The sequence below is a fragment of the Engraulis encrasicolus genome, chromosome 22 (genome assembly GCF_034702125.1).
Source record: "Engraulis encrasicolus isolate BLACKSEA-1 chromosome 22, IST_EnEncr_1.0, whole genome shotgun sequence".
NCBI lineage: Eukaryota > Metazoa > Chordata > Actinopteri > Clupeiformes > Engraulidae > Engraulis > Engraulis encrasicolus.
In genome coordinates, this window is record NC_085878.1 from 44,045,439 (window position 1) to 44,059,519 (window position 14,081).

The window sequence follows — 14,081 nt, forward strand, 5'->3', positions numbered from 1 at the left end:
GTAGCAACGTTATGTACAGTGCTCAAAAGTGTCGTTGTGGTAGAACTGAACAGAACAGAAATGTCTTCAAGTGTATCATGATGGGAGTGATGGCTTTTTCAGGAAGTTGAAAGTTCAACAAAAAATAAAATGTTACATTGTAAATTTTAAGCTATAATAAGTCGCATTGTGTCAGAAATACAACACTGTAATCATATCTCCCTCCTCCTCTGTCTTCTGTGCTGTGACAGGACCCGTTCATAGCCACACCCAGCCTCTCCCAGCCAACTGAGAGAGGCGCCGGACCTTCCTCCTCCCAAGCCCAGAGTCTCCCTCCAGCGGCTGTGAAGTCCCCCACCTCCAGAAGCAGCCTCATGTCCTCCTCCCAGAACTCTCTCACTGCTGCTCCTGGAGCTAACAAAGATGCAGCTTCACCCAAACACCTGTCTCCAACTGCTGCCTCCCAGTCCAAACAGCAGGGGGCTCCACCTGCCTCCTCCCCCTCCCAGGTTGGGAACTCCTTCCAGCTGGAGCTCTCCTCCACCAGCCAGCCCAGCATCTACTTCCAGAAGACCCAGAGCTTCCTGATGGAGGAGGACGAAGACAGCCAGGCCACCCAGATCGAGAACGTAGGGGGTGGAGAAGCAGCGGGGACTGATGTCAGCGATGGCGGTCCGGTCCGTGTGCCTGTTGCTGCCTCCACTGCTGCTGCTAGTAGTCAGTCAAACGTTTCTGGTGGTGGTCCATCGCCTTCTGCCAATAGAGGTGGAAGGATCCTCCACAGCTCCCAGCCTGGTCCCACACAGCCCACCTCCCAGAACGTGAATGTAGGTCGTTCCCTGAGTCAGGGCTCGCCACAAGTCCCCAGTGCCAAACCCCTGGTGGTGGGGGGGAGCCGTGCGGAGAACGTGGCAGTCGTCTGCTCCCCACAACGCCAGAGTGTGCCTGTAGTGGTGCCTTCCAGCCTGCCTTCTCAGTCACTCTCCCAGTCTATGCTGTCTGCCCACTCCTCAGCACGGTATGCTCCTGCTAGCCAAATATCCATGTCTCAAGCTGCCAACAGCCAGCCTCTGGCTCTGTCACAGAGCCAGCAGACTCAGCGGAGTCAGCCTCTGTCCCAAAGGTCCCTAGGTGTTGCTCCTCTAAGCCAAGGCAGGGCGAGCCAAGGCAGCCTACTGGTGGTAGAGGAGACCCAAAAGTCCCAGAAAGGTGAAAGCCTGGTGGAGAGCAGCAGCAAGGGCTTGGGAGGATCATCCGGACTCCGCCTGGCTCTCTCGCAGTCAGCCTCCCAGAGTCAGAAGTTTGACACCGCAGAGCCTATGGAGCAGGAGGAGGACCTTGACCAGGTGGAGACCCAGCTCCTGGTGCCCGGGTCTCAGCACACCACCCGTGGGGTGGCAAGCAGCCCTGCTGGACCCCTCAGCCCCCAGAGGAGCCAGAGCCAGAGGGAGAGCCAGCAGAAGCTACAGCTACAGCAGAGGGAGAAGGGCGTATCTGCATCGCAGCCCTCCCCAGGCCTCAGCAGCCCAGAGAGGAGGAGGGAGATGATGATGATGGAGAAGAGCCTGTCTCCAGGGAAGGGGTCTCTCTCTCAGCCGGAGAGGGGCTCCAAGGCAGACCCAGGAGCACGTCGATCGCAGTCCCAGGGCCTGAGTGACAGCTCTGGAGGTTAGGGAGGTCCATTTACTGGGTTCGCCTTTGTAGAGTAACCTAGGTTTGATACTCAGAACAGTAGTCACAAGATGAAGGGTTAAAAGAACAATGCCTATCCAAAGTTGAACTCACACTTAAATGGAGTATACATATTATGGTGATAACACTTTTAATTACCTGCACTTTATTAATAGTGAGAGGTAAGAAATTAAGTTACAAGACAAAGGGCTGTTATGACTAAATGTCCATATTTTTACTCTGCTAGTTGACTGAGTTTTGGAGAGATAATGTCAGAAATCACCTGGTGCAAACCTGTTTAGTGCCAAAACGGAGAAAAGTGCCTTTGAACATCATTTTGTTCTTTCAGACTATCATTGTAGTCTTTTTTTCATAGGGCCGACTGTGTATTGACTAAATGGCAGCCCACATGTGCCTATTTGAGATAGAAACTCTTGCATTATAAAGCCATTTGTCTGCCCTCATTCTCCCAAGCAATAAATTGTCCCTAGTCAAGTGCTTGGGTAATTACCGGTAGTTTTTTGATCTGCATCAAATATGGAAGTTGTGGTCAGAGACTAATTTGATTCATGGCAACTTGTGTTTAGGAAGAGCTTTGATCCAAAATGATTTGTATCCTTTTTGGGAAATTGTTATTGTTGTATTGGGCATTAGCAATCGAGTTCATTCACAATATTTTTTTCATCCTACTATTGAGACTATCGAAGGCCAGGGACACATGTTTTTGATATCCATATATATATATTTTTTAATTAAATTTACGTCGTAATAGTTCGTAAAATGAAAATGATACCCAAATGCTGCATATATACCATAATGAGATAAGATCCATTTGATGTAGTTATAATAATGTTCTCAAAATATTTACTTGGCAAGTTTTTGCAAATAGATGAAAGGACGCCATTTCCAATAATAAAATACAAAAATAAACTAATAAAATGTGTTAATGTACCCATATACATATAATAATTCATACAGTAGACATTGAGCTCTCAACTCAGTGTTTTACAGAGCTGATTGTCTGGTGAATACTGGTCTCTCTCCTGTCTGTATGATGAGAAATGTGAGGAGAGATGTTTTATGAATTCCTATCAAATATTTTTATAATCTACTCACAAACTATTCTCCCCAAAGGGATGACGCAGTGGGATGTGAAGCTGCTGAAATGTCAGCACTATTTTGCAAAGAAGACGACAGTTGAATATTAAGATGAGTTATTGCTAATTAAGGCATTGTTGTTAGCTGGCACACATTATATTATTTTATTCGTCCTCAGATATTCCTTTCCACTTCACGCTGCCAAAAGAGGGTGAGCTCATCAGGCCAGTTGTCACGGCAACGCCCCCGCTCATCTCCCAGCTGAAGAAGACGCCCAGGCACAGCACTCCTATTGGTGGGTCTCTCTCTCTTTCGCCCTCTCTCTCTCTCTCCCTCTCTCTCTCTTTCGCCCTCTCTCTCCCTCTCTCTCCCTCTCTCTCTCTCTCTCTCTCTCCCTCCCTGTCCCTGTCTCACTCTTTTTAATAGTATTCCTTAGTTCTTTTATTCCCTTTTCTCTTGCCCCCCCACCCCTCTCTTCCTCTCTCCCCATCTCATTCCCTTCATCTGTCATCCCGTGAAGGTCTGTTGCATAACAAATCAAATGTGATTTCATCAGGCAAGAAAAGCCGCATTGCCGACTCCACACATCTCCTCGCCCCTCTTCTCTCCTTTTCCACATGCACGTACACACACAAACACACGAGTGCGTGGGATTGATGGCTGCAGCTAATGAGGAGTAGCTATTTTATCCTGATATTGACCCAGATTGGCTGTCACACCCCCGCCTCGTCGCCTCAATTCTTTTTTTTTTTTGCCCCTTGGTGCAGAGATGACTTCGTTTTCCGGGGTGTCGGAAGGGGACTTGACCAGAGGGACCACGCTGGCCGACAGTGACATCGTGGCGGAGGAGAGCATGGAGGAGGTGGCGGTGGCGGCCTCTGCCCCTGCGGGAGCTGCTACCGCATCATCCGCTGCTACCGCTACCGCTGAGGCCTCTGGGAAACTGAGTCTGCGCATGAAGCTGGTGACCCCGGTGGAGGAGGCCAGCTCCGGGTCGGAGCACTTCAGTCTGCAGAGTAAGAGGGAGTAGTATTTACATGCATGAAGGAGAGATTGGAAGGGAACGGAGGGTGTAAAGACAGGGAGAGAAAGAGAGTTTAGAGGGCTAGCATACATGAAGAAAATGAGGGAGTGGGAGAGATACAAAGAGAAGAGGGAAAGAATGTAAGAATGTTGCATGCATGAAGGAGTATGGAGATGGAGAGGGAGGTTGAGAATTTGCATGCATGAATACTCGAGAGAGCTGGAGTTGAGCTTGGCCGTTTATTTTAGGTTATTTTATTGTATGCACAGTTTTAAACATCAAGTCAATTTTTTGCATTAAATTTGCAGCATATTTTAAATATGCTGGTTTAGTTAGGTAGCAGGATTTGTGAGGGTCTGTATGTATGCGTTTGTATCTGCCTTTGTTCCCATCAGACTGCTAACCCTTTTCATTGATTTCTTTTTTCTCTTTTTTCCTGTCTTTTCTTTTTTTAAATCTTACAGAACCACCATTATCTGACGATGATGGCCCTGTTGGCAAGGCTACCGCTGTTGCCAAGGCAGTATCTAGGTAACCTGCTGTGGTTGCTATGCGCAACATCTTTTATTTGAGTAGGCAGTTATTTAAGAGTTCTCCCTTCTTTTCCTCCCTCTCTCCTTCCCTCCCTCCCCCTCTCTCTCTCCCTCCCTCCCTCTCTCTCCCTCCCTTCCGTATCCAGTCTGCTGAATCATTCCACCAGCTGCACAGTCTCTTGGCACCAGTCTCTCTGTGTCCCACCCCAGCTCTCCTGCCCACAGATAGATTAACTCCGCTAAATTAAAAACAAAGAGAGGAAATTGAGGACAACTTAATTGCTTTTCGATTGTTTAGGTCGATGAAAGGGGAGAATTTAAGGGGAATATGGTCAGACGAAAGCGCAGCTGTGTGTTTGTACGTGGGTGGGGTTGGACTGTACTGGATGGCTTTTTCCCCTTCATAAGGACATTATGCATATGAACCAGTCAGGTGTCAGGACTTGGCTGGTAGCAGTGGCATTACCAGAGCCAGTTGTGTAGCTAATTTGCCTCTCTCTCTCTCTCTCTCTCTCTCTCTCTCTGTGACTCTGTCTCTGTCTCTGTCTCTGTCTCTGTCTCTGTCTCTCTCTCTCTCTCTCTCTCTCAGTCCGTCGGTGTTCAGTCGTGTGCGTGAGGCCCATCGTCAGGAGCCAGTGGAGGAGGAGGTGGGCCAGCCCAGCGCCCCCTCTGCTGCTCTCAGGTACCACACCGCCCTTACAAACACACCTTTACACAAATAACAAACAGCTTTATTTGTATAGCCCAGCTCATACAATTATGCAGCTCAATGTGCTTTGACAGACTACACCACGGCACCTCAAAATGGCACCCTGTATGCTAGAGCATAATAACATGGTACCCCCTCTAATGAAGTAACTTGGGATACAGGTTGCTGGTCAATTAAAAAAATGACTCTATTAAAGGTGTACTGTGTAATATATTTAACCGTTTCTTTCCAGAATTCATGCTGCCCATTCACAAACACCTTTTTCATTAATACTTAGCACCACCATCAAACTCAAAGTATTCATTATGACTGGGAACATTGCACTGTACATATTTGAAAAGGTGGATCTTCTCCATGTCCGCCATTTTCAATTTCCAGAAATTGACATTTTAGCAGCAAATCTTATTGTACTTTGGTTACGTGGTAAATATTAGTTTATTACTTGGCAATTATTCATTAAATGATGAAAGTTAGCCAAAGACAGCACAGTTTCAATGAGCAGCATAGTTGCAATTACAATCCTACACAGTGCACCTTATCATTTGAATGGCAAGTGTCATGTACAGAAAGAAACTTTAAAACATGTGAACTTTTATCAACTGACAGATAGTCAACCCTCTCCCCTTCAGGTTCTTAAAGTGCTTCCCCACTACTGCCCCTTCCTCTGTAGCACATTCCTAAGGTCCCACTTCAAAGCACTGTTTCCATCGCATCCCCTCATCTCTACACTTTCCCACAGAGATTAATGCAAAGTTCACCAAGAAGGATTTCACGCCTGCATCATTGTTTAGTTTGCTAAAGATGAACTTATTTTGCACTTGCTTGGCTCTTTGAAACGATGCTACAGAGTAATCGGGTCTCCAGAAAGTCAGTGCTTGCTTGAATCAGCTCTTGATAGGAGAGACTATTTTTAGCTCTTCTGAGAGGTCAGCCAAGGGACTGGGGGATGGCTTGAAGATGATCTAACAGTCTTTGAGCCAGTTCATCATCTTTTTAGTCAGTAGTATGGGTGAGGTGATATAATAGCAGTGGGTAAGGAAAGTTTGGGGTAAAATGTAATTTAAATGCATTGTTGTGGAAAAATAATGGCAAAAATCACAAAATCAGAATGATTTTTTTGTAAAAAGATCCATGACATTCTTTGATATAGTCAGAGCGCTGTAGGGGTTGGTACTCTGATCACTGATTGATTGATCAACACGATTAGTTGTATCAGCAGACAGAAAATGACAATAGCCCTGATTGGTTCAATGTCAGGACTAATGACATGCAGTGCACCATTTCATATGAGCCCTCATGCGTCTGCAGGCCTGATGTGTTCACAGAATGGATGCACACAGGCATGCATAGGCTGTCTAGCAGAGGGATGGGAGTGGGAGACACACAGCATGTAAAAATAGAACTCCTTACTGCTGTGTATTTATAGACCAGGTCAAGTGGGGTCAAGATCAAATCACAGAGACATAGCGGAAAGTGTGTGTGTGTCTATGTGTGTGTTAAAGGTCACCTTAACATGCCATCTGTCTGTAGACCAGCATCTCTGCTCAACTTGCCACGTCCTTGTATATGTCTATTTTTATTCTTTCTCTCCATCTGTTTCTCTATGACCCATTTCTTCTCTCTGGCCTTTCTATTATGGGCTTCCCAATCCTTTGACAATGTGTGGGAGATCAGACTGGCATCATGAAAAGGCGTGTTATTTTCACCCAAGTGCATTCCGCTGTGCCCTGATCCAAAACTATCCCTAACCCTAACCCTAACCTGTCAGTAAACCAACGTTCCTGCAGCTTTACTTTTGCCAACAACAGCGAACAAGCAAGGAAGTAAAAAAAATAGTGTGCAGACCACTCCGCGTTGTAGAGCACGAGGAGACATGCAAAATACATGATCAAATCGGTAGAGCTGTTGTTTTTATATGTACTGTATTGTCATGATGCCATGTTGAAGAGATGGATAAGAGGAGGAAGGAAGGAAATGATTAATCAAAGAAAGAAGGATGAAAGAACATGGGAAAGAGAAAAGGCAGCCATGTTTTAGAAATATTTTAACATACTGTATCTGTGTCTGATAATCCACGTATTAATGCAGACCAGATCTGTGGTTAGTCTATTAAAATGACAGTTGTAGGCTACCTATTTCTCCTCAGAGCATACTGCTGGGTTGAAGAGGCACACCATTTGAAATCAAAGCGTGCACATACTTGTTCGTGTTTGTATGTGCTTTTTGATGCACAATATCTTAAAGGGACACTGTGTGAGATTTTAAGTTGTTTATTTCCAGAATTCATGCTGCTCATTCACTAATGTTACCTTTTTCATGAATATTTACCACCAGCATCAAATTCTAAGTATTCATTATGACTGGAAAAATTGCACTTTTCATACATGAAAAGGGGGATCTTCTCCATGGTCCGCCATTTTGAATTTCCAAAAATAGCCGTTTTTAGCTGCAAAAATGACTGTACTTGGACTATACTAGAAAATATTTGTTTATTACTTAGTAAACTTTCATGTTTCCATGTAAACTTTCAAATTTGGCAATAGGCAGCCCAGTTTCAATGAGCAGCATAGTTGCAGTACCTTTTTTGACCATTTCCTGCACAGTGTCCCTTTAACTTTTGAGAGAGACATACATATTTCTACCCCCTCTCTTAACTGTCCTTTTGTCATCACCCCTCTCTCTTGGCCACTAGTGTCGGTCTGCTTAACTCTCCATCGAGGCTGGGCGGAGCCTCCCAGGACTCAGACGGCAGCCCCTGCCCGCTGATGACCAGCACCCAGTCCAGCACCCAAAACACCCACCTGTCCCAGACCCTCTCCCCCACCTCACAGGGGGGCCCTCTGGGTAAAGGAACCCCCAGGAAGCACTCCCAGCAAGCTAACGGTACCGCCACCTCCTCCTACGCTCAAAGCGCGAGTCAGCAGGCCACTGATGTGTCATCAAAGGGAGGCACCCCTGGTCCGTCATCACGCGAGGGTGGGGCAGAGGCGACCCTGCCCAGGACCCCCGCTAGGCAGCGGGCTGTCTCGCAGCAGACCAGCCTTGATGTGCCGGTCTCCACCAGCAGCACACCCAGCAAGGTGAGACATGCACACACACACACACACCAGCACATATTAGAAACCCACTGAATTTCAAGAAGAAAGTGGGGGGATGGCAATGAATTCCACAAGAGTGAGGTTATTAGGTAATGGACATGAGCCAAGACATATGAATACAACTTGTTATAGGAGGTGACATCCATCATCTTCTACAACGCTTCTGTCGTACCATTCACATTACAAAAAAACCAGGCCTCTCGACTGAAAGCCCCTCTTACAACAATCGGTGGAACTTAACCCCCACCCCAGATAGATATCAAACACTGTTTGATATTTACGACTCGAAATTGAAATTTGGGTATTTGGGTATTGGGCTCATTTTTACATAGTAATGCTGGTTTCGTCGAGCCTTTGACACAGATAGCCATTGACATATTTCCACTATGTGGCAAATACTGTTTCAGGAAGTGGGTGTAGAAAACAGAAATTGTAGTTAAGGTAAATGTAATTCATTTACTTCATCTTTGCTTGTTATGTAGTGGTTTTGAGTTAGTCACTTGCAAGCAGAAAGCTACTACCTAGAATTGTTTGAATCTACGTAAATCAAGTCACCAACCGACATCCTGTACTCTGGTTGTCACAACTCTGGGGTGAGTTTCTCAAAAGGGAAATTGTTAGCCTGTTAGCAACTTCGGTAGTTGAAAATGGGAAAATGCATTGAAAGCAACGAAGTAGCTAATGTAGTAAGCAACTTTGGTTTCGAGAAATTCACCCCTGAATTCCATGGCTCTGGATCATCTACACTGCTCACCTCCTTAATATCCTTCAGGAACAATTAGATATCACTACTGTATTGTATTCCACTTAGTTTTGTCCAGAAAATGTTTTAATGAAATATGTTACATTTTTTTTAAAACCATAAATATTAGTTATAATGCAGTAATGACATTTTATGTGTAGTCAATACTCAATACAATAGTCAATAATTTCATAGGGACCCCTTGGTTATTACTCTGAGTGTGTGTTTGTCTGTTTGTGCCACCAGAGGGCTGTCTCTCAACAGACTAGCTTCGATGGAGTTCAGAACGCATCTGGCAGGGTATGCAGCTCTCATCACACATTCGCAAGCCTATTGTGGTCTGTGGCAGCTCCATTACGGTTTTGGCCTACTTTATATGGTGCCTGTCTGAAGGTGCTAGAAGACTTCTGTAATGTTCATACTTGTGTTAATTTTCATATTGCCTATACATAGTATTGCAAATATATTCATGAAGTATTATTAGTCACGAAGCAGAGGTTGGCTTTCACATATGTTGTAACTGCCTCAGAATTACAGAATAGAAAAATATGGGCACAAACTGCAGATTACTACCTTGCATATTTGCTCGCATTCGTTCACATAATCCCCTAATCCATATTAACAGCAAAACATCCATGAGGTAATTAGTGAAATGTGGAGCCACAGCACACCACCACAACAGTCATTAAAGAAGAGACACTGCAAATTGCCAAGCACAGGTGTTGGAATCCATGAAGATTCTGATTGTGCCTTCTGATTAGGAACACCTGTTCTTGAGCTGCAGTTGCATTTAGCTGTTCTGTTCTGTTGCATATTTGTGTATGCCTGATGCAAATGTACCCTGTCAAGCCAAGGTTGCTCAGTGCCCACCTCTACTTACTTGTTCACTTGCTTATTTGTTTCTTGGGAAATATTTTCCACTGTCAACACTCGGGACATTGTGTGTTGCATCTTTGGCTGGCCTGACTTGAGAGCATAGAATGAGTTTATTTAGGATTCCATCTTCAGATGCTTCCAAGCCTTTCCTGCAAAACCTCACGCAGGTGGCAAAGACTGCAATGCATTCAGCACACCAGAAGGAGCCAGCAGGTGACTGCAAATAATGTGTGTGTGTTTGTCTGTGTGTGTGTGTGTGTGTGTGTGTGTGTGTGTGTGTGTGTGTGTGTGTGTGTGTGTGTGTGTGTGTGTGTGTGTGTGTGTGTGTGTGTGTGTGTGTGTGTGTGTGTGTGTGTGTGTGTGTGTGTGTGTGTGTGTGTGTGTGTGTGTGTGTTTTTAGGGGGAGCCAGAGCTGTCTCCTCGGCCTCCTCCAGGTGTTCGTATGCGTCGGCACGTGCGTACCATCCAGGAGGTCCGGACCACAGTCACCCGCATCATCACAGACGTCTACTACGAAGACGGACGCGAAGTGGACCGCAAGGTCACCGAGGTGTGTGTGTGTGTTTTTGACTGACTTTTTCTGAATAAAGCTTAATTCTGCTTTGAAAACATCATGTAAACACCTCTTAATTTGTAATTAAAGGAAAGCTCAAAGTAAACTCGAAATAGTCAACTATTTAATTCGGAATTATTAATTCGGAATTAAAAACATCATGTAAACACAGTGATTGTGTCAGTGAACTTTAATTTTTAAACTGAAATATAAACTTGAAATATTTCTCTGTCAGGCAATAGTGAAGTGGATTATGACAATCTTGCCAACGTGAATTTGAATGTTTTTGATGTTGTGTATACAACACTGTGAATTGTGTGTTTTGCTATGTTTTCTAATTCATTACCATTAATGTTCCATCTGCTGTGTGTGCTGGGCAGGAGTCAGAGGAGCCCGTGGTGGACTGTCGCGTGCTGGACAGTGACCTCTCCCCGTCGCGTACGGGCAGCTCCATGACGTCCGGGGACCTGGCTGACGTCAGCTCCCTCTCCTCCAAGGCCTCCAGCCTGGGCCACAGCAGCTCGGGCACCGTTGCCGGCACCTCCGGCCCGGGCAGACACCCGGACTTCCTCAAGCCCACTGGACGTGGCGCCGCCAAGGCTGGCAGGTAAAAGCACCAGCCTGCCTCTTGGTAGCAGATGTAATCGATTGAGCGAAGATGATTTACAGTTGACCAAAGGGGTCACTTTTGTATTGTTTTTCACGGTCACTGAGCCATGATGGGTGGTATTGTTTTAGTCTTTCTTCAACACACTTTAACTGCTATTTCACCTGCTCTGTTTTCCTAGTTCTCTCAATCTCACCTCTACTGCTGTCTACTGCTGCTGCTTTCAGACTTTTTCACACTTTTTTCACACTTTTTCTACTGTTACAGTGGAGTCAGTGAAAGTGAGAGACTTCCAATTATTTTTTGAGGCTTATATTAAATCTTTTTATTTCAAAGGACATTCAATGCAAGTACATTTTCTTTGTCTTTCATATATTTTACAAGTCCTTTTTTGATTATTTCCCCATGGAGGGCATTGCTTTCAATCTCAAAATGTCCATATATTTATTAACCAACATAAGATTTATCATTATTAGTAGTAGTATTGTTTTTTTTTTTTCTTTATAATGTGGAATACCAAGGCTTAGAGTCTACCTGCTCATATTTATCAAACCAGAAATTATAGGGCACCAGAACTCATCAAACAGATAGCCTTTGTTATATTTCTCTAATGTCATTTTCTCTAAAGGCAAAAAAGAATATATTTGGTCCACAAAAGTCTTAAAAGATGGGGGTAATGCATTCTTCCAAAATAAAAGTATACATTTCTTTGCAAAATAAGTAATCAAAATGAATATTCTTCTTTTTGACTGATCTAGGACTAAGGCCTTTGTATCATTAAGTAGATATAGACTCCTGGTAGGTTTGAACTGTCTACCCAAGACTACTTCAATAAATGAATGTATTGAGCCCCAAAATTGATTACTTTTTTAAGTTAAAAAAATCACAGCAGTAGGTCTTACATGCATCAACAGAACTAGATTCTTCCAAAAATACAATCACAATTTACTTTGGGATGCCCACATCTACAGTACATTTTTCAAGGTTTTTTTTCTGAAGTCAAAGTTTGAAAGCAGCATGGATCTTTTTGGTGTGCATCTACTAGATTGTTCTACTTTCATTAACCCTTTCAATTCCTTTCAGAATGTCCCTGCTAGTGTGGAGGCATGGTGTGTATGTTGGAGGCCCAAGTCAATAGTGTCCCGTTGAGCAGACATGTTGGATACACATCAATGTGTGTGTCTCTTATTCGCTCTATCGTTAACATAGGGTATGAATTTGATTGCTTTGGGTCCTACATAGAGCATGTAGTGGACACACAGATTTGATACATCTGTTTGTACATCTGTGTTGACTGCCTCAGAGCATTTGTATGCAAGGCTCTAAAATTACTTTTTTCATCACCAGCCAAAATGGCGTGTAGATGTTAATCTTTCCAGCCAAACATACACTCACTAATGGGTCAAAATGGCTAGTGAGTTGGTCTTTTCTACTAGCCAAACTGAAATTTCACCAGCATTTGGCCGGTTGGCTGGTGTTAATTTAGAGCCCTGTTTGTATGTATACTATGCCTCGTAAGAGCAGCCGTCCCTGTTGGTGGAGTGATCTTTTTCCCGGACTGAAGGGCACGCTCCTCACGTTTGAGGTTTCTCTCTGTGTATGCCAGGTCTCGTCTAACCTTTTAAGAAATGCTTAAAAGATCAGACACTTGACATTTCGGTAACGAAACAAGGCCAAGGCTAAGAGAGGGTTTTAAAAAAATAAGAAGTACAGACAACATTGTTTCTCAATGTCTGCTCTGGTGCATTGTCTTACTGACTCTGTCACCTGTTTTGTCTGTGTTGCTGCATGCATGTGTACTTTGGCTGTGTGTGTGTGTGTGTGTGTGTGTGTGTGTGTGTGTGTGTGTGTGTGTGTGTGTGTGTGTGTGTGTGTGTGTGTGTGTGTGTGTGTGTGTGTGTGTGTGTGTGTCTGTGTGTGTGTCTGTGTGTGTGTGCGTGTGCGTGTGCGTGTGCGTCTGGATTACTTGGCCCCAGGAGGGGGCGTAAGCAACCTCAGTCTCCGGTCTCCGAGCGCTCCAAAGTGCAGGCCGCACTCCCTCTGACTCCCGTCACACCTCGCGGTCGCCCGCGCCGAGGCAGACCCCCCTCACGCAGCCCACAGAGCAGGTGAGGGCATACGGGGTTGTGAGTGAGAGAGCTTAAGTGTATCCGAGTGAGAGAAAGTTAAAGAGTGTCTGTGTGTGTCTGTGTGTGTCTGTGTGTGTGTGTGTGTGTGTGTGTGTGTGTGTGTGTGTGTGTGTGTGTGTGTGTGTGTGTGTGTGTGTGTGTGTGTCAATCAGTCAGCAAGTGGGTGATTGCAGAGTGTGATAACAGAGACCTGGTCATCAGGAGTTACATGAGGTCGATGAAAACATCATTGACGGGGGCACTGTGGCGCAGCGTGCTAAGCCCCCCACATTTGGGTTTGCATGCACACCCACGGGGACCCCGGTTTCAGTCTGGCCGGGGTAATTTCCCGATCCTCCCGTCTCTCTGTCCTTCGCTTCCTGCCACCATCTTTGACTGTCCTGTGAAATAAGGGCATAAAAAGGCCCTACAAATATTTTTAAAAGAAAACATCATTGACGTGAGTAATTAGAGTTGGGTGATGGACAAGACTTGTCTCCAGGAGGTATAGATTAAAGCATTAAAGTGGGTAAACACACACACACACACACACACACACACACACACACACACACACACACACACACACACACACACACACACACACACACACACACACAGTAAGGGTCATGTACAGCATTAGTCCACCATACTCCCCATGGCTTTGTATCAGAGCCAAATCAGCCTCCCACTGTGCCGCCTGCCTTCCTCCTCCTCCACCTCCTCTCTCTTCTTCTGTCTGTTTTTCTGTGTCTGTCTTTCTGACGCACCTTTCTTGACACTTTAACCATTATCTTCTATCACTGCATCAGTCTGCTTAGAGTTTCACAGAACTCATGTCCTAATTCCCTCTTCTTGCTTATATTATATTAATAACAAGCCATTCTTGTACTTAAAATGAGCATTGTAACAACCAAGAAGATTGCATGGGTGAGTGTGTGATGTTTGTGTTTGTGTCTGTGAGAGAGAGACTGAGTGAGTGAGTGAGTGAGTGAGTGAGTGCGTGAGTGAGTGAGTGAGTGAGTGCGTGCGTGAGTGCGTGCGTGAGTGAGTGAGTGAGTGCGTGCATGTGCGCATGTATGT

The 14,081-nt window shown here is 45.0% G+C and overlaps 1 protein-coding gene across 7 annotated transcripts in view; it reads left to right on the forward strand.

Annotated features, from left to right (window-relative positions):
- The window catches only part of tp53bp1 (tumor protein p53 binding protein, 1), a 37,002-nt gene that overhangs the window by 13,782 nt on the left and 9,139 nt on the right, over positions 1-14,081 (forward strand). For 5 of the 7 annotated variants that reach the window (XM_063187753.1, XM_063187756.1, XM_063187754.1 and 2 more), the window contains exons 12-21: positions 231-1,647; positions 2,927-3,043; positions 3,516-3,764; positions 4,237-4,303; positions 4,895-4,987; positions 7,707-8,094; positions 9,101-9,154; positions 10,131-10,280; positions 10,664-10,890; positions 12,867-12,998. In XM_063187753.1, coding sequence (XP_063043823.1) covers positions 231-1,647; positions 2,927-3,043; positions 3,516-3,764; positions 4,237-4,303; positions 4,895-4,987; positions 7,707-8,094; positions 9,101-9,154; positions 10,131-10,280; positions 10,664-10,890; positions 12,867-12,998 — 2,894 coding nt within the window. The remainder of the gene's footprint in view (positions 1-230; positions 1,648-2,926; positions 3,044-3,515; positions 3,765-4,236; positions 4,304-4,894; positions 4,988-7,706; positions 8,095-9,100; positions 9,155-10,130; positions 10,281-10,663; positions 10,891-12,866; positions 12,999-14,081) is intronic. The other 2 variants (XM_063187758.1, XM_063187760.1) reach the window with 1 other exon arrangement.